General features: G+C 41.4%; 2 protein-coding genes across 3 annotated transcripts in view; both read left to right on the plus strand.

Annotated features, from left to right (window-relative positions):
* The window catches only part of LOC113133056 (solute carrier family 45 member 3), a 33,956-nt gene extending 15,354 nt beyond the window's left edge, over window positions 1-18,602 (plus strand). Inside the window, exons 2-7 of one of the 2 annotated variants that reach the window (XR_003295949.1) lie at window positions 2,633-2,995; window positions 7,272-7,462; window positions 7,561-8,224; window positions 12,444-12,709; window positions 12,801-14,388; window positions 18,586-18,602. Coding sequence is in view for 1 of the 2 variants with exons in the window: in XM_026311584.1 (XP_026167369.1) it covers window positions 2,848-2,995; window positions 7,272-7,462; window positions 7,561-8,224; window positions 12,444-12,709; window positions 12,801-13,244 (1,713 nt within the window). In the remaining variant the exon portion in view is untranslated. Of the gene's footprint in view, window positions 1-2,632; window positions 2,996-7,271; window positions 7,463-7,560; window positions 8,225-12,443; window positions 12,710-12,800; window positions 15,924-18,585 lie in introns of those variants that run through there. The other variant, XM_026311584.1, reaches the window with a different exon arrangement.
* On the plus strand, window positions 16,714-25,138 carry LOC113133057 (fibroblast growth factor 4B). Its single transcript, XM_026311585.2, has 3 exons — window positions 16,714-17,998; window positions 18,586-18,689; window positions 21,040-25,138. The coding sequence occupies exons 1-3, from the start codon at window positions 17,653-17,655 to the stop codon at window positions 21,214-21,216; spliced, it is 627 nt and encodes a 208-aa protein (XP_026167370.1). The 5' UTR covers window positions 16,714-17,652; the 3' UTR covers window positions 21,217-25,138.
* The last annotated feature ends 743 nt before the right edge of the window (window positions 25,139-25,881 follow it).

Consider the following 25,881-nt stretch of genomic DNA (forward strand, 5'->3'; position numbering starts at 1 on the left):
TACCACAAACATTGGGCTGCCTTTACAGTATAATTTTTAGAACAGAAGAATTTCCTTTTATATGTGACTGAGGTGGATGAATGCAACTCTGCACTACTTTGACTGTTTCTCCATATTCCTCCCGCAGTCTTTCAAGCCTTCCATCCGCCACCCTCACCCCTGTCCTAACTCTGACCTACCACTGCCACTCAGGTCAGAGCTTTAGCAACAATTCAATTTACAAAACCATGGAATCTGACTTGCATTTGGGCAGGAATCCAGACAAGCTGTGGGTGTTTTGGTAGACAAATCAGATTTCTCTATTCTTACTGCTAGGGGCCCTTCTGTTTCCAGTGAGAAAGTTTGACAGCGAGTCAGCTGGAACTGCAATAGAAAGCATTCACACTGTCAAAAGGGTCCTCTCAGAATGCAGGTCAGCAACGAAGCTGACCTCAGGGGTTGAGGAAGGATAAGGAAGAAATGCAGAGGAGGGGGAGGGGGAATGTACTTACACACGCACACAGACAAAATATGTGGGTAGGGGGTTGTAGTGGCCAGACAGGCCGTAGGTGCAAAGCCTGGTCCCCCGATGGGTGTTTTTCAGTGTGCTCAGGGTGGGTGGGAATGAGATTTGACGGGTGTGAAATGGTCCTGTCTCCCAGTGACCCAGACCCCTGCTCGGGCCAGCCTGCTAACACTGTCGCTTTGTCCTCCAGATTCTTAAAGAGCCAGTATATCAAAGAGTGCGTAATGAATGCTGTAGGAACTCTTATGGCATCACTGACAACGTTCTGTTATGAAGATGAGAGGTTTATATGGACATTCTGAGTGTGGGTTGCCTGTTGACAGTGACAGTGGTGTCAAAGTACAGTTTAAAGACATGAAATTTCTGGGCTGAGAATTGAAACCAAACCCATTCTGGTTTCTTGAAAAAGAAGCATGTTTCCTCAGCTTGATCAGTACATGTTGTGATAAAGATTTTTTTTTCCAACCTCAGAAGGTACAGGCATTTTCTTGGAATACAGTATGAAACTGATTAGATCACTGACTGAGCTGAGCACATTTCTGTGATTAGCCAAGTGTTGTTGGAGATGATGACATGCATTTTGTTTGCTGGGAGAGAACAGATGGGTAGCATTGGCAGAGAAATGTCACACCAAATGCAAATATAGCACCTTGTTGTTTCTGTGTTTGCGACTGTTCTGACTGTTCTTGCTCTTTCCCTCTGCTTTAAAAGAACACACACCTCATTGGTGGATGATGACGAAAATTATAATCTTTTTGGCTTTTTTGTACTTTCTGGGAAGCAGAGATGCATACATGAATGCAGACAGTTTATATCCCATCATATATTAACCGAGGACATGATCCTTCGTCAGTCTGCCTACTCTACTCTCTCTTCATAGCTTAAATCTCACTTTGTCTAATATGGTTGTCTTTTATGTCAAGAATTCATGTCACACTAAATGCTTGATCCTCGACAAGAGTTGCAGCGTTTTGCTGTAGATAAACTCTGACTCATGTTGTGGTTGTCCTTTCTTTTTTGCCAAACTGACTAAAAATGGATCTATGAGACATGTAACATTGCTATTAGAAAGATTATCCATCAGGGTGTGGTTGTCTTGCTCGTCTTTGTAGGACCATGCAGAAAAAAACAGGATGACAGTTATGGTTTACCTTGGTGTTGTGTTTGTCTTGCTACATAAAGCTTAGAGTCACATGTGGAGGGATGCTGCTCAAAACAGCACCATGACAACACAGTTGATGACTTTGTCACTTTTTCTCTATCTGGTACAACACAGTCCTCTGTCCTTAAAGCTGTCACAGTAAAATATGTTTTCTAGTGTCGTCCTTCTCATGTGTGACTTAATCTTCCTCCTTCTTTATAGAAATTTTCTAGTGAAATGTCTTTTCAGGTGCTCAAAACTGTGTCACACACACTCAGCTCAATAATAGTAGTAATCTTCTGAACATTTCTGGAAGGAGGACTTGTGCATGTGACTAAAGCTGCAATCAGAACTTAATAATATAGATAATGACAGGGTCAGCCAAGGGAAGGCTGGATTCTAGATCCTCCCATTAATACTGGAGTTATTATGGAGAAGTGAAAGGGATATATAGTAAGAAGAGAGACGAGAACTTGGAGCTTAGAATCCTTTTTATTTAAAGTTTCAGACATCTACCATGTGCGTTTTAAGACGTACAAAAGGCCAGCAAATGAGAAAGAATTCTCAAGACAAATGGATTGGTGTGTTTGGCATGTTGCAGCAGCTGACTCATCCCCTCTGTTTGCCTGTTGTTGCTCTTGCTGTCTGGAAGCTGCTGGTGAAGAGCTCTGAGCAGACATCAATATCATGTTATCTTGTGACTGTTGGCTGTCATTTCTATGTTTCTGAAAATTGTGATGGAATCTGTGCAGATTTAAATCTGTTGTGACAAAGCTGTTGTGCTGACAGTCCGTGTATAACTTGAGGACATTGGCATCAGGCTGTAAAAGACCTGTTTAATGTAACATGCTTTAGGTTTTACTCACATTTCTTTACAGAACTGCACACCAAGGAGTGACACTGTGAAATTTGCTTTGTATTTAGGCATTTTTCTATGTTGGTGTTGCTAAAGTTTTAAAAACTTGTTTTGCTCTTCTTCTCTTTAGATCCAGAATGCTAAGAAGAGGATGAGTCCTCCACGTCATTTGAGACATTCATGTGTCTTTCCTGCTGTCCCTCCCCGGCAGCCCCGTCGTAACGCTGGAGCAACATCTGCCTCACAACGCTCACCCCCTTGCCCTTTTCTGGGTTCCTCCCCCCTCCGCTGTCCTTAGTAGTGGCCATCCCAGAGGGAAGGAAAGGCAAGCCAGCCCCTGTAAATATGCCTGGATGGAGGTCTCAGTGGCGTCTCATCCTGTTGAACTCCCTGACCTGTGGCCTGGAGATCTGTGTGGCAGCTGGGATCACATACGTGCCCCCGCTGCTGCTAGAGGCTGGAGTGGAGGAGCGCTACATGACCATGGTGCTAGGTATGTACTGAAGACTGAAATATGGGCATTTGGTTGCAAGGCCGCCTTGCTAGCTTATAGTGTGTGTGTGTGTGTGTGTGTGTGTGTAGTTGTGTGGACATTTTTCTTGCACATATATGTATGCTCCCTGGTCATCTCCCCTTCTGTGTCTCTTTCCAACATGGTGTTCATTAAACCAAAAAGCAAACTAGCACACATTCTCAAGGACAGACTGCAGAACTGCTGGGATGCATCGCTCTCTATGTGGTTTGTTTACTGACATGAGTAATTGTTTCAGATGATAGATTTCTATAGTCCCTGAGTGCCATGTATTTACTTTACTTTGTGTATTGTCATGGGCCTGAAAAGAAATAAGGAAGTATTTTAATCATTTTTAAGCTTTGTTACTGTTGCTACACTACAGATATAAGACAAATGGAAAATTCTTTTATTAGTTTCTGCTAATTCATGGGTATTGTAGATCAGAATTGGCTCTACCATCGAAGGAATGTGTGTCTGTGTAAATTAGTTCAATACACAAATTTATCACTTTGTCTGGTGGTAGCCAAATTTCTGTGGTGGTGGGGGGTGTTGCAGAGAGGCGTGACTATGCCTCAGGGTGCCGGTCTTATTTCTTTTTCAGGTCATAAAGACATAATTGCAGTCATTACACAAATCAGTGGCCAAATCACCTGTTTTTTTGTTGAGATGGTAATCAGGTGCTAATTGAAAGGCAGCAGGCGAGCAAAGTGCCTGAGGAAGAGTCATGATCTCCCAGACTGACTTAGTGTTGTCTATTGCTGTTTGTGGGTTTCACTTCAGGTCAGACAGTTTTCTGACATTGAAAAACACAGAGCAACTATGATTTGACTAAATGCATCTTCCTTGCTTACATTTTGCTTCACAGAAACTTTGTTCTGTGTTTCAAGATAATGAAATCATAATTTAAATGAAGTAAAAATAATGTCAAATTCTCTGATCAGTTTTATTACATATTGCATAGTGACTAATAGGAGTATTGTTAAAGTCAGATAAATTAATATCTAGCTTGCTCTGAAGTGTTTTTCTGGTGTCGCACTGGCAACTGTATTAATTCAAAAGCTGTTTTCATTACAGCAGAGGTATTACACACCCGAGGAAAACACCTGTGGGTAAATATTGCACGAGGCTGAAGAAATGAGCCAATAAGAGCCAATAAGTTTGTATTTGTCAGGAATTAGTGCCACTGAAAATCATAGCGATGAAACTGGCTGAAAAAAGATTTTTTTTTTTTACTGGCTGAAAGTATTTGTAAAGAGTAGACAGTTCACTTGATTATCATGCATGGCAGTAGGAGTTTGACCCCAGATTTCATGTCTTTTGCCGTGTCTTAAGTGGCAAAACAGTGAAAAGAGAGGTGAATTCATTAAGCAATGCAATATTTGTGACTGCTTTGATCCATCTATAGGTCATTTTGAGGCTGAGGTTCATACCATTTTGTGATATTCTGTAAGCTGCTTGGTTTTGATGTGGGAAAAAAATACTAGAAATATAAACTGTTAAAAAAAAATCAACATTTAATTAACACAGTGTAACACCAAGTCTGCTAGACTTCAGGGATCTGTCCATTTAGAATGAACAGAGTGATTGTGAATCAGTTTCACCTGCTTGAGTGCAAAGTGACAACAGGTCAATGAAATGGAGAGGCTAAAGCAAGACAACCCCCCAAAAGGGAATAGTTTTACATGTGGTGGCCACAGACAAATGCTCTCTCCATATTCTTCCTGACTGATTCTTTCCAGAGGAAAACAGATTTGTGATGTCCAATTAACACTGTTTGCAAGAGCCCCAGAGAATGGCCTCTAGCAGGCTACCTGTGTGTATGATTCTGGCCAAACTGTCAGAAACATGAGGGTGGCATGAGGGCTTGATGTTCTGTAGTACGACCTGTGCTCACAGGCCAGCACCATGCAGCTTGATTGGCATTCAGCAGAGAACCTGAGGTGCCCTGTTCTCTTCATAGATGAGAGCAGGGTCACATGAGACAGGCATGAAACAGTGTGGAGACACTGCGGTGAATGTTATGCTGCCTGTAACATCATCGAGCATGACTGGTGGGTCAGTGATGGTTTGGGGAAGCATATCCTTGGGGGACCACACAGACCTCCATGTCATAGCAAATAGTACCCTGACTGCTGTGAGGTACTGGGATGAAAATCCTCAAAGCGACAGCCAGACCTCACGCTGGTGCCATGTTCCCTTCATTTCTTAGGTAGTATATTAACAATATAATGTAACCTGACGCACCACAAACACCTTCAAAAACCGAAATACAGTAGAGGAGAGTCACTGTCTCTGTATGAACAGAACATTGTAAACCTTCTGGTTAAGGTAGTCAGTGTATGTCATCTTCCACTTTTAATTGACAAGATACAAGACATTTTAATCATACTGTTTTTTAACAACTAAGTGCACCATCATACAAAGGAACCACTGTGGAATATTAGCCTGTCGGTCAAAATGGGATTCACATGGTTGTCACTGAATGTGTCTCTGAGATATTGTTTTGTAACTGGAATGATGAGACATGCAGTTCTACCTAACCAAGATGCTCTGTGTAGATGACAGAAGACTATTCAAGTATACAGAGTAAACAATATTCACTCTTACATCTCTTAACAGCTGCTAGTGTGGAGGAAAAAAAACAAGAAATGATTGTTTTGTAAAGTTCCTCCTAAATAACCTGCTCTGTTAGCCAATCCAGTAGAAGCACTTCATGAAATTCTCATTTGCCTTTATTTTTAGGTGCCTGAATGTTATTTGAATGGAGATAGATATTGTATCTGGAGACGCTTAAAACTAATTTTGCCAAGCACTAGTTCTCAGGTGGATACATTCAACTTTATCTAAAAGCCATTTGCTGGCTGCTTCATCCTCCAGTTACTTTCTTTTCCTGTCTGCTAGTGCTTTTTTAGCACCAAGGTGTCCATTACTCATGTTTTTTACAAGTGTACTTAGGTTTGTTTTTAAGTAACAAAGCACACTGTGGAATGAAGCACATTTTACAATCAGCAAAATTGAATGTGGTGTGCAGGTCAGGTTTTTATGTGCCCCTGTGTGTGTGTGTGTGTGTGTGTGTGTGTGTGTGTGTGTGTGTGTGTGTGTGTGTGTGTGTGTGTGTGTGCGTGCGTGCGTGTGTGTGTGTGTGTGTGTGTCTGTCTGTAAGCAGCTTGCGTTGTATTCATAGGCTTTACAGCATGCTTTAGTGTGTGATTTATAATATATTGCAGGGTGCAGTGAGTAGCTGCTAGGTGGTGGGGGTGTGAGACAGTAGGTCTTATAGCTGTAGATAAAGAAGATTGTTATGATGGGCCTCCACAGCTGTAGCAGGAAGAAATGCGGTGGAGGGGATAGCTGCCTGGCTGACTTTTCTTTCTCAGATATCCTGCCTGCCTCTCTCTCTGTGCTTGGCTATTTCCCAACTTACCTACCTGGTCTCTCAGTGCTTGTCCTTTATGGGTTTTGGAGTACCAGAAACACAAATATAGTCTTTCCTTTAGTTTCTTGGCAAGCTGTAGAAAGAACACAGATGAATCTTGAAGTTACATATTCCAGACATATTTCTTTGCTGTGATATTTTTGATCCCTAGTGGCGCTATAGAGCAGTGTTTTGGATGAGCAGTTTCTCATACTGTTAATGTTTTATTCTTACATGACAGACGTGAATGTACAATATACACAACTGACATTTTAATAAAAAAAAGCATTGACTATTAACAAAATTGTGCTTGCCTGTAATGAAAACTCCACAGGGTACCTTTAAATGTCAAAGTCTAGCCCCAAGATCTGGTCGTTTCAGATATTGCGTGTGTTTCTGTATGCAAACATCCAGTGAGCCATGGTGTGTTTTAATTAGCAAGACCTGGTCACGTGTGGAGGATGAGCTGATGATGGGTTACCTTCAGGCAGCAGGCCATCTGGAGGAGCAATCATCAGCAGTCTGTAATGATGGCATGTGCTACCCCCCTGGTAGGACAGCAACAAGGAGGTCCTGCCAGGCCCAGTAAAAGGCAGGATAGGACAGCTGCTGTATGCTGCTGAAGCTTAGCAAAAATGTTATTCAGGAAACATGTGTGTTTTTGGTGGAGGATCTATCTGTTTGATTTAATGGTTTAACATTTCTGAACTGATATTTTCACTGACATCACATTGCCTGAATTTCTTTTTAGTTTGTCTGTATCCTTTCTATTTGGTGTTTTTCCACTACATATTAGTGTTGTCTTTGACTTCACCTGTGTATCCTTGTTTCCATTTACAGGTATTGGTCCAGTGCTTGGTCTCCTGTTTATCCCTCTGATTGGCTCAGCCAGTGACCACTGCAACAGCAGTTATGGCAGAAGGCGGCCTTTCATCTGGCTGTTGTCTCTGGGAGTCCTTCTGGCACTTCTCATCATTCCTCATGCTGACATCCTGGCTGCACGCCTTGCCTGGAGTGGGCGCACCCTCCAGGTAGGAGACCTGTTTGTGACTGTCATATTGATGAACTCGATCTCCTTAGAATTCACACCTGTTCACATGCCTTTCATCTCATTGTTGCTTTGCTTCAGGTGGGATTTCTCATCTTTGGTGTGGGTCTCCTAGACTTCTGTGGACAAGTGTGCTTTACACCGCTGGAGGCTCTTTTGTCAGACCTGTATCGGGATGAGGAAGACTGTGGCCAAGCCTTTGCCATGTTCTCCTTCATGGTTAGCTTGGGCGGCTGTGTGGGTTACTTGCTTCCTGCTCTGGACTGGAGTCGCGGCCTACTCTCTGTTTACTTAGGAGGCCAGGCTGAGTGCCTCTTCTCCCTCCTGATCATTATCTTTGTCTCCAGTGTGCTTATCACCATGAAGGTGTCTGAGGAACCCCCATTTGCCAGCAGTGGCTTAGTGGGGTCTGGCTCTTTGCTGGAGTCTGGGGCTGGTTTGATGGAGGCCAGCCAGTGTGGCATGCCACGTTCATGCTGCTACCTGCTGAAGTGCAAGCTTAGGCTGCTGAAGTCTGGACCCCTGCTGTGCTTACTGAGAACATGCTGGTCTATGACTCCCACGATCTACAGGAGCTATTGCCATGTCCCGTGGGTGATGAGGCAGCTGTGTGTGGCTCAACTCTGCAGCTGGATGGCTGTCATGTCTTTTATGCTTTTCTACACAGACTTTGTGGGGGAAGGCCTGTATGAGGGCGTGCCCAGTGCATTACCAGGAAGTGAGTCCAGGCAGAGATACGATGAAGGTCAGATTTCCTCTCTATACACTATACTGAAGATTTGTGTTATGTGAGCTGGTTCCTTTGGTCTTCAAGTGATAATTTCCTTAATGTGGAAGAAGATCATTGTTGAATGTACATATGGGATTACAATGTAGTGCCTCCATTAATCGTGCCATGAAAGTTAATAGTGATTTTGTTCCAGCACTGCTTAGAATATGAAACACCATCCTTGTAGGATGTTCTCAAACAGACTGCTACATAGCTGGCTTAGGGCCTATCCTGGCTGTGCTGTCTGCTCTGTCATGGCTGGGCAGGACACACTGACATTCCTCAGGCACAGGTGGAAAACAGAAACATAGCCTGTGTTCTTACTGCTGCCCTCACATACATACTTGTCAAGATCAAGCGTTAACTTACAGACTGAATCACCTCACCACAAGAGATTTTGTGTAGGTAATGATAGTGGATAGGAAGAATCAAGCAGAAGTAAACAGATGTGAGGCAGACTCTCATTCCCCAGCTATAGAAGGTGCATATTTATTAATATACTGGACCATTTTAGAGTTTTTTAATCTCCCATTGCTTACAGTTCAGCCAAACTTCCTATCTTACATCCCATTTCTCTCCCCTCTCTTGGCTTTTGCATTATTTCTTTTGACTTAACTGTCGACATCATCCCTTCTCAAGTAATCAGTCCTTTCCTGCTACTGTTCATCTGTTTTCTCATCCTTTAATGCTTATTCTCAATCTTTCCTCTCTCTAACCATTCTCCCTTTCTTTTGACATTTTCTTCTATCCATCTACATTCCTTTATCTTCCCCATTTCGCCATGTGTCTCCCTCCCTACCTTGTTTATATTTTGCTTTTCCTCTGTCTCTGCTCCCCATACTTGTTGGCCCACAAGGAATGTCACATTCATGAAGAATTAATGTCAAGAAATCGGCACACAAAGAACATGTTCATTCACGTCAGGTAGAAGGCCAAAGCACACACTTTAGAAGTCTGTCTGAGTCGCGTTTGATCGCATTTGATGAATCTGAAACACAGTGGATATTATTAAACCACATCATTGGGCCTGCACATATTTCTCCGCCTGCATCTGCTTTGTCTCCCTGTTTTTCTTCCAGTCATACTTTTTTTTCTTCATTTTTAGCAGTAATTGCTAGTCTGTTTCTCATTTTCCCATACTGCAGCGGTTTTCCTCTGCACAGGTTCACTAGCATTCTGGCTGAGTTTCACGTCTCTGCGGGCTTGAATTTCTGTGCTGATTAGCCTCTGTCGTGTTTGTAAAGTGGTTTTAGCAGCTTTGCTTTCCAGGAGTAATATGATCCACATACTCTTTTCACAAAAGTGATTCTCTGCTCTGCCGCTGAACTTCTGACCTACACTGTTCACAGAGAGCAAGCTGACAGATCGGCTGATAGCAGGCTGAAATAAATAACAGTCCAGACATGTAGTCTGTCCAGCTTCCATGCATTAGAGCTAAAATTCAAAGCTGTAATTAAGGGGTAAAATAAATGTGGGCATAATAATAGGGAACATTATTAAAAACTGAATCATTTTTCCATTGTAAACAAAAACTCCACAACATATTTCTGAAATATTTAATCATTACCAAAAACTGTGGCATTCTGTCAGTTTATCAAAAGTTGAAACAACAGGCAACATACATGAATCTAATATTGCAAAGGAGTCTGTAACGCTTCCTCTGTTGTTGTTTGTACTTTAAATTCTGCCCCAGTCAGTCGCTGAGTCCTCATGTAAATGCTTGTTGTCTGTCTGGCTAACTGGGCCAGACATGGGCCAGGAGGCACATTGCCTCAGTAAACATAGACCGCCCTGTGTGTCTCACCTCTCTGGCTTTTCAAGGATTTATCTAAGGTTAACACTTCAACTGCCAAAGGTCTTTGATGTTACCCAAGCACCTAACTACTGCATTGATCTTGTTAATGTATTATGGCATTGTATTCACATGGAAATGCCTAGAGTAATGAATTGAGTATGTATGATCATTGGCAGGGCAGCATGGTGGCTGAGTGGTTAGCACTGTTGCCTCACAGCAAGAAGATCGTGGGTTCGCATCCCGGCCTTTCTGTGTGGAGTTTGCATGTTCTCCCTGTGCTTGCGTGGGTTTACTCCGGGTACTCCGGTTTCCTCCCACAGGCCAAAGACATGCATGTTAGGTTGATTGGTGACTCTAAATTACCTGTAGGAGTGAGTGAGAGTGTGTGAGGTTGTTTGTCTTTGTGTGTCTACATGTGGCCCTGTGATGGACTGGTGACCTGTCCAGGGTGTACCCCTGCCTTCCACCTGAGAGAGAGCTGGGATAGGCTCCAGCAGATCCCCGTGGCCCTGAGCCAGGAAAAGCGGGTATAGAAGATGGATGGATGATCATTAGCTGTGTTTTAGTCTCCTTGTTTTACAGGTCTTCTTAAGTGACCTACAACAGATCACTTAAATCGAAGATGACACTAAAAACTGTTTGGCTTCTTAAAGAAAACAGATACAAAATTGAGTAGTATAACATTACAATACCTTATTGCAGTTATTCTGCTTATTTAAACTAGTACAATCCCCTAAATAGACAATAATGAACAGTTAAAACAATAAAGAACTCCCACACTTAGGGATGATTACATTTCAGCCTGTTTTGCAATGGTAAATTCAGCAGCACAGTTTCAGTTCATACATTTTTTATTTCTCATATATATATATTATGTTTATGATTTCACTAATAGACCAAGACCAAGAGACTTCAGATAGCCAAGAAAGCAGACAAACAAACAAACAAAACATTTGAATTTGGAATTAATGATAATAGAGACAATTGAACAGAACAGTAATAAACAATAAACAATAACCATGGTAAAATAATATTAAATAATAAAATAATTAAAATTTCCCACACAATAAACATTTGTGACTAGGAAATATTCTACACAATGGCTTTGTATTTTCCACAGACCCCATCAGTCATATCATTCAGTTACTCTAATACCGGTTTGGTGCCCATAAATTGTATTATTTTATTCATTATATAATCAATATTGACAAATTTCTGGCGAATATCTCTCACATTGCCTGACAGCATAGAATTCTCAAACGTGTCTTGGCACTGAATAGAGCAAAAATACTATAAGCTGTTATATAATGGGGTTAATTTGAATGTGCTGGTGCTTATAGGTATACTGTAAGTCCCTCTATTTTTAATCTAATTTTATTTTAACTGGAAATGCTGCATAACAATTTTAGAAAAAGTAAAAAACAGAGACTTTAACATCTTATGGAAACAGTCATGGGTAAATTTTACACACATGGCAACTCTAGCGTCAAGGAAATAGTTTGAATTTTTGGGTAATGTGCTTACGTCCAGTCTTGCCAAGAGTTATACTGTATCTCCTGATTAAGGACAGTATTAACATACTGGACCATTTTAGAGTTTGGTCACCAGGACAATTGACATGCAAGTTGACCCAATAACAAATGGTTCAAAAAATCATCACATTTTTCTTTTCCTCCCTATAATGCAAAAAATTGTTTGGTCTCTAAGGTGAAAATTGAACATCTAGGCAGGCTGGAAGGTCAGCTGCCCTGGTCGTAGCAGCTGCGCTGGTCATAGTAGCTGCCTCTGCATATGTATTTGTACATTTTTATGTATATATATATATCTTATTTATTGTTTGAAATTGTATAATGGACAGTTTAACAACATAATATATATATACTGTATATAAAAGAATTTAAAGCATTTTGCAGCATAAAATGACACTATTTTCATTCATGATAAATTGCCTTTGTATGTATTTCTGTAAAAACTGGCAGGCCTTTGATATGGAAACAGTTCAGCAACTACATCAACATTATAAAGAGAAAACTAAAAAATATAATAATGTTTTTCCTATTAGTTTCTCTGAATTGTTAGCAGATGTTTTGTGTGCATATAGAACACTTTTTCTGACAGTTAAATTGTCATGATAGTAATAGATAAAAAACCTTTGCCCAGTTTACCATGAAGTGCCCATTAATGCTGTGTGCAATGTCAGACGTAAGTCATTCACTCCAAACTGTGTCCGTTCCAATGAGCTTGTAGTGTTAGCTGAACATGCTGTGGATTGGACACCATATCAGACCTTAGAGGGAAATGATTTCTGAGCTAACACCAAAACAGAAGAGTATTAGAACTTTGACAGTCACCCTTGCAGCCCTCACTAGTACTAATTACATTCTTGTTGTTTTTTTTCAGGTATTCGTATGGGCAGTCTTGGCCTGTTCCTGCAATGTGCTACCTCAACCTTCTTCTCACTGGTTATGAGTCGCTTGGTTCGCCGCTTTGGCTCGCAGTGGGTCTACCTGAGCAGTATGGTGAGCTTCACGGTCTCTGCCTTGGTCATCTGCCTTTCCAAGAGCGTCTTCTTAGTAACTGTAATGGCAGCTCTCACGGGCTATGCATATGCCACTCTACAGACTCTGCCTTACACACTCACCTGCCATTACCACAAAGAAAAAGAAGTAAGTACAGACCTATCAACTTAGTAAAGACTGAAAGTGTGTTGACAAACTGTGCAATTGATAAGCTGATTAGTATTTTGTTCCATTTCAGGTCTATATGCCAAAAAGGAAAACCAAAACCATACATAAAAATGGTATTACAACCAAGTGGGATGCTGTGAATTTGACTCCTATGGAAGACGAGGGTGGAATGAACCATGAAACTGGAGCTCACTATGGAGATGCCTTCTACAGCCAGGACAGTTATGAGTACTACCACAGCCTACACAGCCAGGACAGTTTTTTTCACAGCTCCAGTGGCACCAAACAGGACGTGGCAGAATCGGGGTATGAGAAACGTGGCGTGGGTTTGGACTTTGCTCTCTTAGACAGCACCTTCCTCCTCTCTCAGGTTTTCCCCACCCTATTTATGGGCATGATTGTTCAGTTCACACAGTCCGTCACTGCCTACATCGCCTGCTCTGCCATCTTTGGTGCTGTCGCCATCTATCTGGCCAGTCAAATTGTGTTTGACCAAAAGGACCTCAGAAACTAAATTTAGTTTGAAAAATGTGTGAGTATCATAAATTAATAGCAAATTGATCATTCAGGTTCCATTGGTGGAACTCAGCAATGCACTGCTGTTCCCAGATTGCCTTTCTTGACAACTATGTTTTCTCTTATGAAAGATCTACTCTAAGGAATGGTGTGGATCTATTTGTTGTAGGGTATGATAGAAAGTGGATAACTAAACAAAATGCCACAAGCAATGTGTTTATCCACCAATGCAGAGTGCTCAGGACAGGTGTGGTACTCTATACCGAATGCTGTTGAATTCTATAGGTATCTCTGTAAAAACGTCTTTTTGTGACATCTTTTCTGTCCCTTGTCTTTTTCAATCAGATTTACTGTAGAACTCATCAACCTCAGCTACATAAGTACTCATCGTCTTATGTTTACCTGTTTTGTACTCAAAACAAGTTGCCAAACACAGTGTTGGCCTGTACCACACTCATTTATAACACACTAAGCCAGTTTGGAGACTGGTAATCCTGTAGAGGCAGACCTGTTTTCCTCATAATGGTCGAATGGATAGATTAATGCTGTGTTTCTACCCATTCAGGGAACTTTTCCATCCAGGACAGAATACACACTTGAAGCGGCACTATAGTGATTTATTATTTTACCTCTATGGAGTCCAGAGACTATCAAGAGATAGAATAGTAAGAAGTATCTTGTCAATTGGTTGTTAAATACCATCATCCAATTTCAGGCCTAACTTAATAACACTGATGACACCACTATGACAGATCATGGCTATTTTCTCAGACTTGACAATTATCAGAACACATGATACAACTTCCTGACTAAGTATGCTAGACAGGTGAAGTGACCATTAGGGGACTGCCCTTTTAAAATTGAGCTCATATTGGTCACATCTTCTGTGTTTTCTCCCATCTTCTGTCATCTGTTAGTGAACTGTAAATATTTTGTATAAACATTTACTGTATATCCCTATGGGAGTTTGGTTATGCAACCTGTTCAGGTGAGGCTTTTGACTGTGGTGGTTTAAGAACAAAGCTGTTTACTAGAACTGGAATACTGCTTCAGATGTCCTCTTTCTCGATAATCAAGAACAGTCTTCTTAGTAGACTACTCATCCCCTCTAACTGTGCTTCTGATCAGGAAACTCAACTCAGGTTAGTACCTTGTTTTAGTGTTGCATTCTGTCCTTATGGCACTGACTAAAAAAACACTTTCCCTGCTGCATAACCCTCATGTTTTATTATATCCTTAAATGACAATCTACCATAGGACATCCAGATAAGCTTGTTACAGTATGTAGTTCTGTATGTAAACAGCAAACATGTAGGGTGGTGTCTGGTAGAAGCCAATTTCATAGTATCCATTCCTGATAAGACCAAAAAATTATGTAGTACATGGAAACATTGGGTTAATGAAAATGGTGCATGAGTAGGCACTGTAGTGATGGGCTGCAGTTGAAGTGTACGTTTATGTGTTTGTGTGTGAGATTGTGTAGATAACATGGACAGACAGTGAGAGAGCATGACTAATGTTTAAGTATTATGCTAATGAAAAGTGATATGACTGTAGTGTGTGCAGTTTATCACATTGCTTAAAAGAAACAGGTTTGACATTAAGTCCATATGTCCATTTGATGTTGTATGTTACAGTGTATTGTGGCCTTCAGTTGAGCTTTTTTAAACTGGCTGGTTGGTGTAAACACCATGCTTGGGTTGCGAAGCATGAGTGAGTTCATTCGAGTGTTTTGTGTCCATGTTGTCTGATCCTACATGAGGCGTGAATTGGGTTCAGCAGATAGAAATAGTCCTTAAGGATCTTATTGCCTGAAGAGCGCTCAGCATGGGAGAAGTAATGGCAGAAGTTTTCTGTGTTGTGTTGATGTTACTGCTGGGGGGAAAAAAGAGCTTTTTCACTTTAAAATGCACAGAAAATATTGCCTAGCAGTAGCTGATGTATCAGAAAAAGTGCCTGTACATTTTTTTTTTCAAAACATTTTTGTACATATGTATTTATTTATTGTGCTTTTATTACAAAATAGCACGTATTAAGCTATGGGCCTGTCTGGCATCTTGTATAGATGCAAGGGTAAGGCTGTTCCTGTGAAAAAGATAAATTATTTGTATAGATATGGTAGAAAAGCATCCTCAAAACTTTAATTTATTTTAACATTACACAGTTTATCCCGTAGCTTTGGTAGCATCACAGAACCTTTGGCTGATGTCTGCTGTCAGTGTGTATCAGATCAGCTGCAGATTGCTGAAAGTTTTCCCCATGGTCGTTATCCAAACAGGCTGCATAAGCTGAAAATTCCTGTTTTTTTTTTTTTTTTCCTGTCACAACTGAGATTTTGTTTTCTTTCTGATGCAGCTGTTGAAATAAGAAACCTTATTATATTGTCAGTACTGCTCTCTTGGTCTTACATAACCACTTGTTTCTTCTTATCAGACATCTGTTATATTGTCTAATAGATGAATGTCACAGATATGTTTAACTGGATGGGTGGGGTTTTCAGTCCTTGTACTTATCAACCAAATGTCTTATTTGATTAAGACAAAAAAAGTGCCAATGGCTAGACTATGTTAAGAAGTCATTATATTCAGATGTGAGAAATCTGTTTTTTAATCACGTTTTTGCAACATTTCAGTCACTTGTTGTCATATATACATTCAGACTTAAAAAAATGTTGTTATATTTTCATTATACATCCATCAGACTGTGTATAAATATGCAGCTACCAAATAGATTTTATACATAATAAAAGAGCTGTATTGTCCATGATATATTGTCTTTGACTAATCTTCTTATATCCAATTTTGAGACTCAGATATATGATGCAGTTTTTGAACAGACAGAATAGAATTTGCTTAACAGAGGTGGGCAACCCATGTTCTTTGAGGGCCACTGTCTTGCTTGTTTTCCCACTATCCCTGCCCTACTCACCTCTGATTACCTAGATCAGGTGTGTTCAGCCAATCAGAAGCTGGAACACATCATCTCAGATGAGGTGGAGTGAGGGGAGACAAAGTGAATTGGTATCTACAGCTGGAAAACAAGCAGGAATTGTGACCTTCAAGGAACATGGATTGCCAACCTCTAGTTTAGACAGTTTAGACCATTAAGTCATCATAGCTGTGATTTGTTTTCATCAAAATCTTAATTTATGTTTTTTCGGCTTCATGGCTCCTGGTCTAGTGAGGATTGAGGGCTGCACAAGAGAGTCTGATTAAGAACTTGGAAATGGTGCCATCCTTTGGAAATCTTGGTGAACTGATGTGTGCAGGAGGAGGCTGCCGGTGCGCAACTGCACTGGCCCCACATGGGCATGCCGCCGGTGGCATTATCTGTTACATGGAAAAGACGATAGGCTTCATGTTGCACAGAATGGCATGCTGACAATGTGTGTCATTTCATCACAGGCCTTTCCAGTTCGCTCCTCGCAGTTCTCACGAGTGTCTCGCACGGGTTAAGGCGCACCTAAAAACACGACACTTTATTAAAACACCACCGTGGGCCTCCGTTAAACCACCGCGCCGTAGATCTCAATGGGACTCAGTGTCTTGCTCAAGGACACGTCAGCAGGGCGGATGCTGGTAGACACCGATGATTTGAACCCTGCTCTTTGCGGCTGGCGGGCGGTGGACGCCCTGTTGGCTCCTTGGTCCCGGTGATGTGACAGTTTAAGGCCAGAAAAACACAGATTTGCGGGGGAATGTTCTTGAAAGTCGGAGCAGGAGAAGTGGGACCACAAGAGCCCTGTCATTGCTCTCCGGTGACAAGTGGGCCTGTTTTTACACCTTCCTTCTAAATAAGGAAGCGGCCTGACAGACATTTGACCACCGGCCCAATTTGGGAGCAGCCCGAGTGCCCCATCGCGTCACCAATAAGATTTCTTCTTTCAGTCAAGCAGTGACAGTCCGCTATTCTCCTCAACTCTCCACAGACTAGTGTTTTTCCCTGCTCTCAGCACACTCTCTACCCCTGTATTATCCCAGCGGTGAACTCAACATGATGTCATCCAGGGATGCGATATCCCTGGCAAGGTTGAAACAGGGTTTTGGTGAGTGGTAGAGGATTTATTTATTCTGAACTCTTAGCGAGAGGCAGACAGAGAGGGGGAAGAGAGAGAGAAAGTGTGTGTGTGTGTGTGTGTGTGTGAGAGAGAGAGAGGGGCGCGGAGGAGCTGCAAAACATGGTAATCACCACCACCAACATCACCATCACCATCACCATCACCTCCAGCTCTGCCGCGCACTCTCCCGTCTCCTCTCCTCCTCTGCGCCGAGGCTTGCGTTTCATGCCCAAACCCCTGATCTGCGCTCCAAAAATATCCCTCAGCCAGCATGCCGAAGAAAGCAAAACAAGAAGAGTGGTATTTTTAGGGTCATTAATTTCGACCACGTGGCCCGAAGGTAAACCGGATGGCCGTTGCGCAAAGGTTCCTCGTCAGTATGTCCTGCGAGGCCGGCACGCCGCACTGGACGCTGACCGCGGTGGTTCTCCTGGGCTTTCTGCTGGGGATCGTGTCAGCGTACCCTTTACCGAGCAGCAGGACGAATGCAACTTTACTGGAGAAACGATGGGAGACCCTCTTCTCCCGCTCTGTACTCGGGATCTCCGGGGAGAAACCGGAGCTGAACTGGGAGAGTGACTATCTGCTGGGCATCAAAAGAGTGCGGAGGCTCTACTGCAACGTGGGCATCGGGTTTCACCTTCAGATCCTCCCCGACGGCAGGATAAACGGTGTACATAATGAAAACCAGTACAGTGAGTTATACCTCCACCAATGTAATGCAATAGTCATAGAGGAGAGGCAGAGTCAGTAAGCATGGATCTGTGATCAGCAGCTAGTCTATCCCCTCTTAATAATTTGCATGATCATGTGTCATCCAACTCTGAGGGAGCATTGAATTTCTTCCACGGCAAAGACAAATCTATTAAAAAACAAGTCTCCATCAGTACTTAACACCACCTTCCTCTCCCCTCCTCCCCAAGCTCAACCATGACATGAATGTATGGACGCTTTTAGACACAACTTATTTTTACGCAGCGTTGTGAGGGCGGTCCAGAGACCAATAGCCGTGCACGCCAATGCAATTACTGCAATTATTGCAATAACCAGAATGCGCTTAATTGGCAGCGCGCCTGGATGCAAATGTAAGATGGGGTGAAAGATGCAGAACAAAGGCTCGACATGCTGCGCAGCAATCTGCAAGGTTACACCCACAGACGCAGAGACAGAGAGAGCACAATGCTACAGCCGTCATGTCAGAACACTGAACCAGCCAGGATCATCAGCCGCTATTTGCTTTTTCCTTTAACACCTCTAATGAAATATTCTTTGCCCTGATCAGGTCTGATCGAGATCTCTACGGTGGAGAGAGGAGTGGTGAGCCTATACGGGGTGAAGAGTGAGTTGTTTGTCGCAATGAACAGCCGGGGAAGGTTATACGGAACGGTAGGTATGCACAGTATTTCATTTATTGTCCAGCAATTTTAGTTAATGGGATCCTGAAAATAGGACGCACTCGCGAGCTTGATCCAACATCTTTTTATTTGCGTCTCATATTTTGAGATGGGAGTCCTGCTCAGTTTGCAGGCAGGGGGGAGCGACCGTCATGCGTTGCGAAATCCATATATTTTCATTTCACCAAGAATGTATAAAGCTCTATTTAAAGCGTGTGCGCTTGGCCTGCTGGCCTACGGGTAAATAATGATGAGGTTAACAGATGTAAACGCGCGGTTGCGCGTTTGTGTGCGAAGGAGGGAAAACCCCTTGACGCACGGAAAACCTGTCAGCAGAGCTGGAAATCGATTTTAACGGTATATAGCGCTTATTTTGCAGTGCGATGCACATCACACCTGACCAGCACCAGCTGCCTCTACAGTAACCACCAAAACAGCTGTATCTTTATTTAACTGGGCCCAAGAAAATATATCTTTATTAAAAATGGACAGCTGCCAGGATAGCACCTAAGTTTTCTGATCACTATTACTCCTTGCTTTGTACTTGCTCATTCCACTTACCAAACTGCAACTGTGTATTAAACACTACAAAACCTATTAATCCATGCAGTTTAGGTAATTACAGTGTCTGGGTCAGAACAGAGTATTTTTTATGTTTCCTATAAGCTGCAGTTTGCAGGTGCAGTCACACAGAGTAATGTTAGTTTCTTCAGTGTATTGCTGCAGAACTCAAGCCAGGCAAAACACAGAACCCCTCAGCACTCTGCTTCTACCCTGACTGTCAGTCATTTGTTGTTTTATGACAGACAACTGGAACACAGGCAGAAACCTCTTCAGCTGAGTAATACATTACTGGGCTATAATTTAAACTAAAATGTAGCACTTCACAAATCCCCACTATACTTTAGCAATGGTTTTGTCATTGTGTGACATTAATGTGACCCTGCTACTGAATGTCTTAGAGGATGTTTTAAGTTTTAAGGGAAAGAACTTTAAGATGAAGTTTGAAAAGCAAATGAAAAAGTAAAGCAGACACAAACACTAATTCAATCCTCAAATATCACCTCTCAGTCAATGCATACAAAACAGCATAAAACTAGTCATCTATATCTATAGTCACGTATCATTTCAATTATTACCTATTATATCAGGGATATATGTTATACATGAAATATTTCCTGATCTGGGTTTTTGTTTATCCTTTACATTCAAATCTAGATATTTCGTTGCTATCAGGTTTTCTTCCATCACCGTGTTTTTTTTTTTTGTGTGTCTTCCTGTTTTATGTTTTGTTCTTTCAGCTGTGATTTCATCTAAATTGACAGTTTAATTAAACTCGCACTTCTTGTCCTCATTGCACAGAAAAGGTATATTTGTAGAATCACTGGAGATAACCTTTAGGTGATGCGAGCAGCTATTAATACGTTGCTGCCTTGCTCACAGTGGCCAACATATCTGACACACAGAACACGAGTCTGTTATCTGGTCACGAGTGATGAAGCGTTAGCCTGTGAGCAGACTGATGATCTGATAATAGATTGAATTAGGCCACATGGTCTCTGATGGGCAGTATTCACTGTGCTGCTGCACACTCAGTGAGTCATGCATTGTCAGCCCTGCATAGCAGAGCAGTCATAGTGTTCTTTATAGTGGGAGATATTTAGAGACATTCTCACATTAAAGGACTGTGGAAAATAGATTCCAGCTTTACCTCAAATCTTCTTCATTTCACGTCAAACGCTTACTCTTCTAGCACTGCTGATTGAATAGTTTATTATTTTATTTTAGAGCTTGAGTGGCTTTAAATAGTTTGGGGAAATACACATATTTTCTGTCTTGCAGAGAGGAGATTGATACCACATCATAGCTTTTTTTTCTAAATATATAGCTGGAGCCAGGGAACCATTAGGTTTTGTTTACATAAAGACACATATCAGTCACAGGTAGCCTTTGTGTGTGTCAATGTCTGCCTGCTGCAGCTTCATATTTAGTGTACAGACGTGAGAGTGGCATCAGTCTTCCTATCCAATGTTGGCATGAAAGCAAATACATGTATTTCCCAATAACTATTTCTTCAAGTTTAGCAAAAGTAGGATAGAGAAACTTCTTTCATTCTGAAGAAGCTTTGAGGTTGAGAGGTGAATCTGTTTGCCTACTTTGGAACAACCATGACTCGAATCTCCACAGTCTAAATTGATCTTTTTTGTGCATTGTTCAAATGCACAAAAAAGATCATTGTTAAATAGCTTTTTAATATTTTTTCATCATAGCATCAGACCACAAATACTTTTCCTCTTGAGCTGATGGTTAAGATGCATGGCGTCTGTCTTTGTCCTCTCCAGACAGTCTTCCACGACGAGTGCAAGTTCAAGGAGAGTTTGCTCCCGAACAACTACAATGCCTACGAGTCTCTGGTCTACAGAGGTTCCTACATAGCACTCAGCAAGCATGGCCGCATGAAGAGGGGCAACAAGGCGACCACTGCCATGACTGTAACGCACTTCCTACCCCGAATATGATGAGCAAAAACAGGCAATAACAAACCTATTTGCACATGTGGATTATTTCCCAGGTAACATAAATACCATATACGTACGTACAAACACAAAAGACAACATGGACTGAAAAAGAAAGAAATACAACTATATCTGATAGTATTTATTCAAACTTTATATGTATATTTGGGTAGCTTTCTTTGTATTAGGAAATCATGGAAATGCCATTCTTTGCTGCTTTTATGATTTTCATCATTTTGTGATATGAAGGGAATGGAGAGGTGTCATTGGTCCCCTTAGTTTTTATGGGTGCTTGCTGGAATTGGGTGAGTTCTTGCCCTGTCAGTGGATGACAGCTCATTCTTTTTGGAAATGAAATGGATACGTTATTACCTCAAAGCACCATGTCCTAAAAAGAAGAGGAAGAAGAAAAAGAGAAATGTGTGCATGAAATTTTCTTGTTTACTTTAATTTTTTTTTGTTGTTGTTGTTGTCATTCATCAAGGACTTGGACTTTTCTCATCTGTTGTGTTTGATTGTGTCTGTCACTGTCAGGGCAACTAGAGCACTTGCAAATATGGCGGAGTGATTTTTCCTGCTTTGTCATGAGGCGGCAGTGCCTTGAATTCCTATTTGCGGCCCCCTTATCCTTGCATGCGAGAAATGTGGTGCTCAAGTCAGAAATAGGAATGAAACGCAAGTCATCACTCCCTCAGACACCACCGGCCCAATTCCTAGAGGGCCAGAGGTTTTTGAGCCTCTATGCTGCACAGGACCCAGTGGAGCCTCTTGTTAATGTTGGAACGCTAGATTTAGATTCAGCACTCGACACCCCCATCATGTCTAAGGGAGCTTTGACAATCCCAGGTTTTACTTTCACAAATTTTGTAGCTGGATCATTAGGCCAGAGTGTGTGTATTGTGTCCTGCGTGTGTGGGCATGCATTTACTTTAAGTATGTGTGTGGAGCTGTTCAGTTTTACAGGTACTTAAAAGGTTTTTTTGTCTTTCATTGTGTGTGGTATCCGTATAGCCGAATTTCATAGACCTGACACTATGAAGCAAAACTTTGTCCGTTTCGGTCTGCTTTACATGTTACAGGTCGAATTAAGCTGGTGCAGTCTGTTGCAATTGGTCTGTAGACTCGACACTTTGTTGTTGACTCACACTAATTTATTGAATTTGTTTTTTGAAAATATCGAGTTAGCAAAAGTGATGGCTGTAGGTTTTTGACTTTCACACTGGACTGATATTTGGCACTTACAATATAACCTGCTCATGCAGACATACATAGAGTTACAGTGGAAGTCACTGATGGTCAATTCACTGTGTTCATTTAAACTAGTGTAAATAAAAGCTGTAGAGAGAGTGGCAACGGCTTCAGAGCTGATGAGCTTGGGATTTGTGAACAAACCTTCAGGTAACTCAGTCTGACTGATACTGAGATGATGTGGATCGATCCCAGAGATTTCTGCATTAATCAGATTGGTTGCTGAGTCACAGTATGGATTCTTGTGAAAAAAGACTGAGCAATGTTACAAAAAGCAGTGAACCAAAGGGTTGTTTCAGAGCTGTTGATTCAGTCTTTGTGTATGCAGCATACCATACTTGAATATAACAGCTGCTTCAAGCTTTTCTTTCAGATTTATAGTTTTACATTTTGGAGACGAGGGGGAAGGAGAGGAGGACAAAGTGCTAACAAAGTTGAAGATAGCAGTGATGTTCAGAGGACTTATATGTGCACTGCTTGTGTGTTTAACTTGGTGAGGACGTGGGTAATGCAGGGTAAATAAGACTGGTGGGGCCCTGTTTGGTTGATGTTAGACTGGATAGTCACTGCAGGGCTCTGGGATTCTTGTCCCAAACATCTGAGCCATTTCTGTGCCAAGGTCGGAGATGTGTGCTTTTTGTCCTTTGAGTTACTGACGCCGTGCTTTCCGGTCCATATTTTTTACTTCGCTATTTTATGGAGCTCTGCACCTGTCAGGTCATTTCTCAGTTAAGACAACAACAGTTGTCTGTTAATGTGCAATGAAGAGCAGCGTCATTTTAACATTGAAATGGGGTGCAAGTGAACTTGAATTTTGATGATGTCGAAATGATGGTTTGGAATTTGAACTGCAATATTCTGTAAGTAGCAAACTACCGGTCAATGGTAAAATATGATTAATAGAAAGTAGCAAGTCTCTTGTAGATATATGTTATCATATTTTACCTCATGTTATTTCTAACATTACTGTTATGCACTGACAAAATGTCTGTGAGCAATGGTTTACACGCCCTTTAAGCTCCAGCTTCTGTCTAGTAGCAGAGACGAATGTGCCAGTATCTGGTCAGAATGAGTGTGTGCGTGTGTGTGTGTGTGTGTGTGTGTGTGTGTGTGTGTGTGTGTATGTGTGTCTGAGTGTCTGACTGAGCACACTCCTGTCATGTTCTGTTTCTGCCAAAGTGACAGTAGAGATGGTATCAGATTAATTAACCTTGAGTCAAGAAGAACAGGGCATTGTGTGAGGATGCAAGCTGATGTACTGTAGCCTCCTCACAGGAGACGATAAAGATGAGAAGTTTGGAAAAAGTAACACAGAGACGACCGAGGGACGTCTGTCACAAGAAAGCACTGACTGTGGTTTAAGCTGGTAGTTAATGTAGCACAAGGCCACATAAAATGAATCAATGCTTCCAGGAAAGGGATACTTGAGTTAACAGACTGTCTGGTAGACTGAATACTGTGATCCAGAGCAACTTGACACTCCCAGGATGTCATGTTCAATGTTTTTTTTTTTTTTTTTTTTTTACATTAAAAATAATTGTGTTTGGGGGATTTTGCCTTGAGCATCTTTTTATTTATTTTGACTTATCAGCCTTTATCATGTCACTATGATCAGAAAACGATTGCTCGTAGCTTTTTCTGGGCTGATTTGATGGTAATGAGGTTGGAGATGTATTTTGTCTATTTGTCAAAATATACAAAAGGTGCAACATTTTTTTAAGGAGTGCAATTTACAGAGCAGGGCTAGATGCTGTGCGTTCATCAATACAAGCTGACATGTAAGATCAAAAGTACTTGGATTTGATGAAAACCTTAACTTACAGTTTATTTCTGATTAATTATGGCATGTTTCAGAGGACACTGTTAGCACAATAAAGTGGTAGTTTGAGTGTCAGAATGGGAATTTTTAAATGTAAAGTTTAATGGCTCGTAAGCTGTTAGACACATAATACGTTTGAACTGAGGGAGATGATGCTGTTTACACACAAAGAAACGTTGCTTGGTGTTGAATTTTCAAAGCTTGAGAACTGAAAATCTAAAGTAACTATTACCCCATTAAAAACTTTTCCATGATGTTATTTCAAGGCAGAAAGGGCTGTATGATACTGCAGTAACTGAGACAATTAATGGTAAGAAAAAATGTCATCTTTCAACATTAACCCTTACTTTCTTAATTCCCTGTTATGCATATAGAGTTCTGATTGGACTAGGTATGTGTTACCACTTTGATTAAGGATCCAGTGTCTGGATTTTGCCATTGTGCTTATCATACCTGTTCAGCTGGTTTTAAATGTGCTGGTTCACAGGGCACTGGAGGTCTGTCAGGATCTGGGATCAGACTTGTGTGCGTGCATGTGTGCGTGCATGTGTATGTGTGTGTGTGTGTGTGTGTGTGTGTGTGTCCCTGTGTGCCAGCAGCCTTTGTGTTTCTCTCTCAGTTTTCTATTCCCACACTGAGGGGAGAGTGCTTCCTCTGAGTCCCCCTCCTCTTTTTTAACATATACCTCACCTTCTGCCTTAGTTCAGATTATTGAAATGATTGTAAATTACTTTGAAACAACAGACTTCTCCAATCATTTGTTTCTGAAAAATATGATGAGTAAGTAAAATACTATATTACAAATGGTTTTCCTTTTATTTTTGTACGTATGTGCTGTGCACAGCAGTGAACTGTATTCCTGAGATGGTAATAAAAGACGTTTTGTAAAATTTGTTGTGATTGAATGTTTCAAAGTTGTGCTGTTTGACTTAGTTTATTCTTCTTGTCCCTGAACTGAGAGCCGATGAAAATCTCAAGCAACAGTCCTGTTTAATTTACCTTGAGCCAGTATGTGGCGCCCCCTGCTGGTAAAGCTCAAAAACAGCCATAACGGGGACATTTGAAACAGACCGTGGAAATTGCGGTACCACTTTAATTCATGGTTTGTACATGTAATGTAGTTTCCTCGACATAACACTAAGGTCAAACAATATTGAATAAAATTTTAAGGTACGGCAGAAGCTGTTGGTCAGTACACAGCAGGTCAGATCAATGTATGAAGATATCAGGCCGGAGAGGTTCTAGTTGCATAGTGAATAATTATCCACTACTTGGTGTTTGTGCTGACCTATGTAGGTCTATAGTCTGTCTGGGTAAGTTTCAAGAAATATTTTGGAAATAAAAACACTGGGAACTCCAAACACCAACTTTTCAAGGGTTTACAATAAAAAAAAGTAGAACTGCCAAGTGCTCAGGGTAATTTGTTACTTCTTTGAATAAGGTGCAAATATGACAACCACATGATGTTGCGAAGCTTTCGAAACACAGACGCCAGTTAGGGGCTAGACTGGAAGGAAGTGGGATACTACATGTCTACAATTAATTAAAGGCCCATCCAGGCGACCCTTAACCATGGAAAGTCTTTCAGTCAGTTTGGTAAA

This window comes from Mastacembelus armatus, chromosome 6, assembly GCF_900324485.2.
Source record: "Mastacembelus armatus chromosome 6, fMasArm1.2, whole genome shotgun sequence".
Lineage (NCBI taxonomy): Eukaryota > Metazoa > Chordata > Actinopteri > Synbranchiformes > Mastacembelidae > Mastacembelus > Mastacembelus armatus.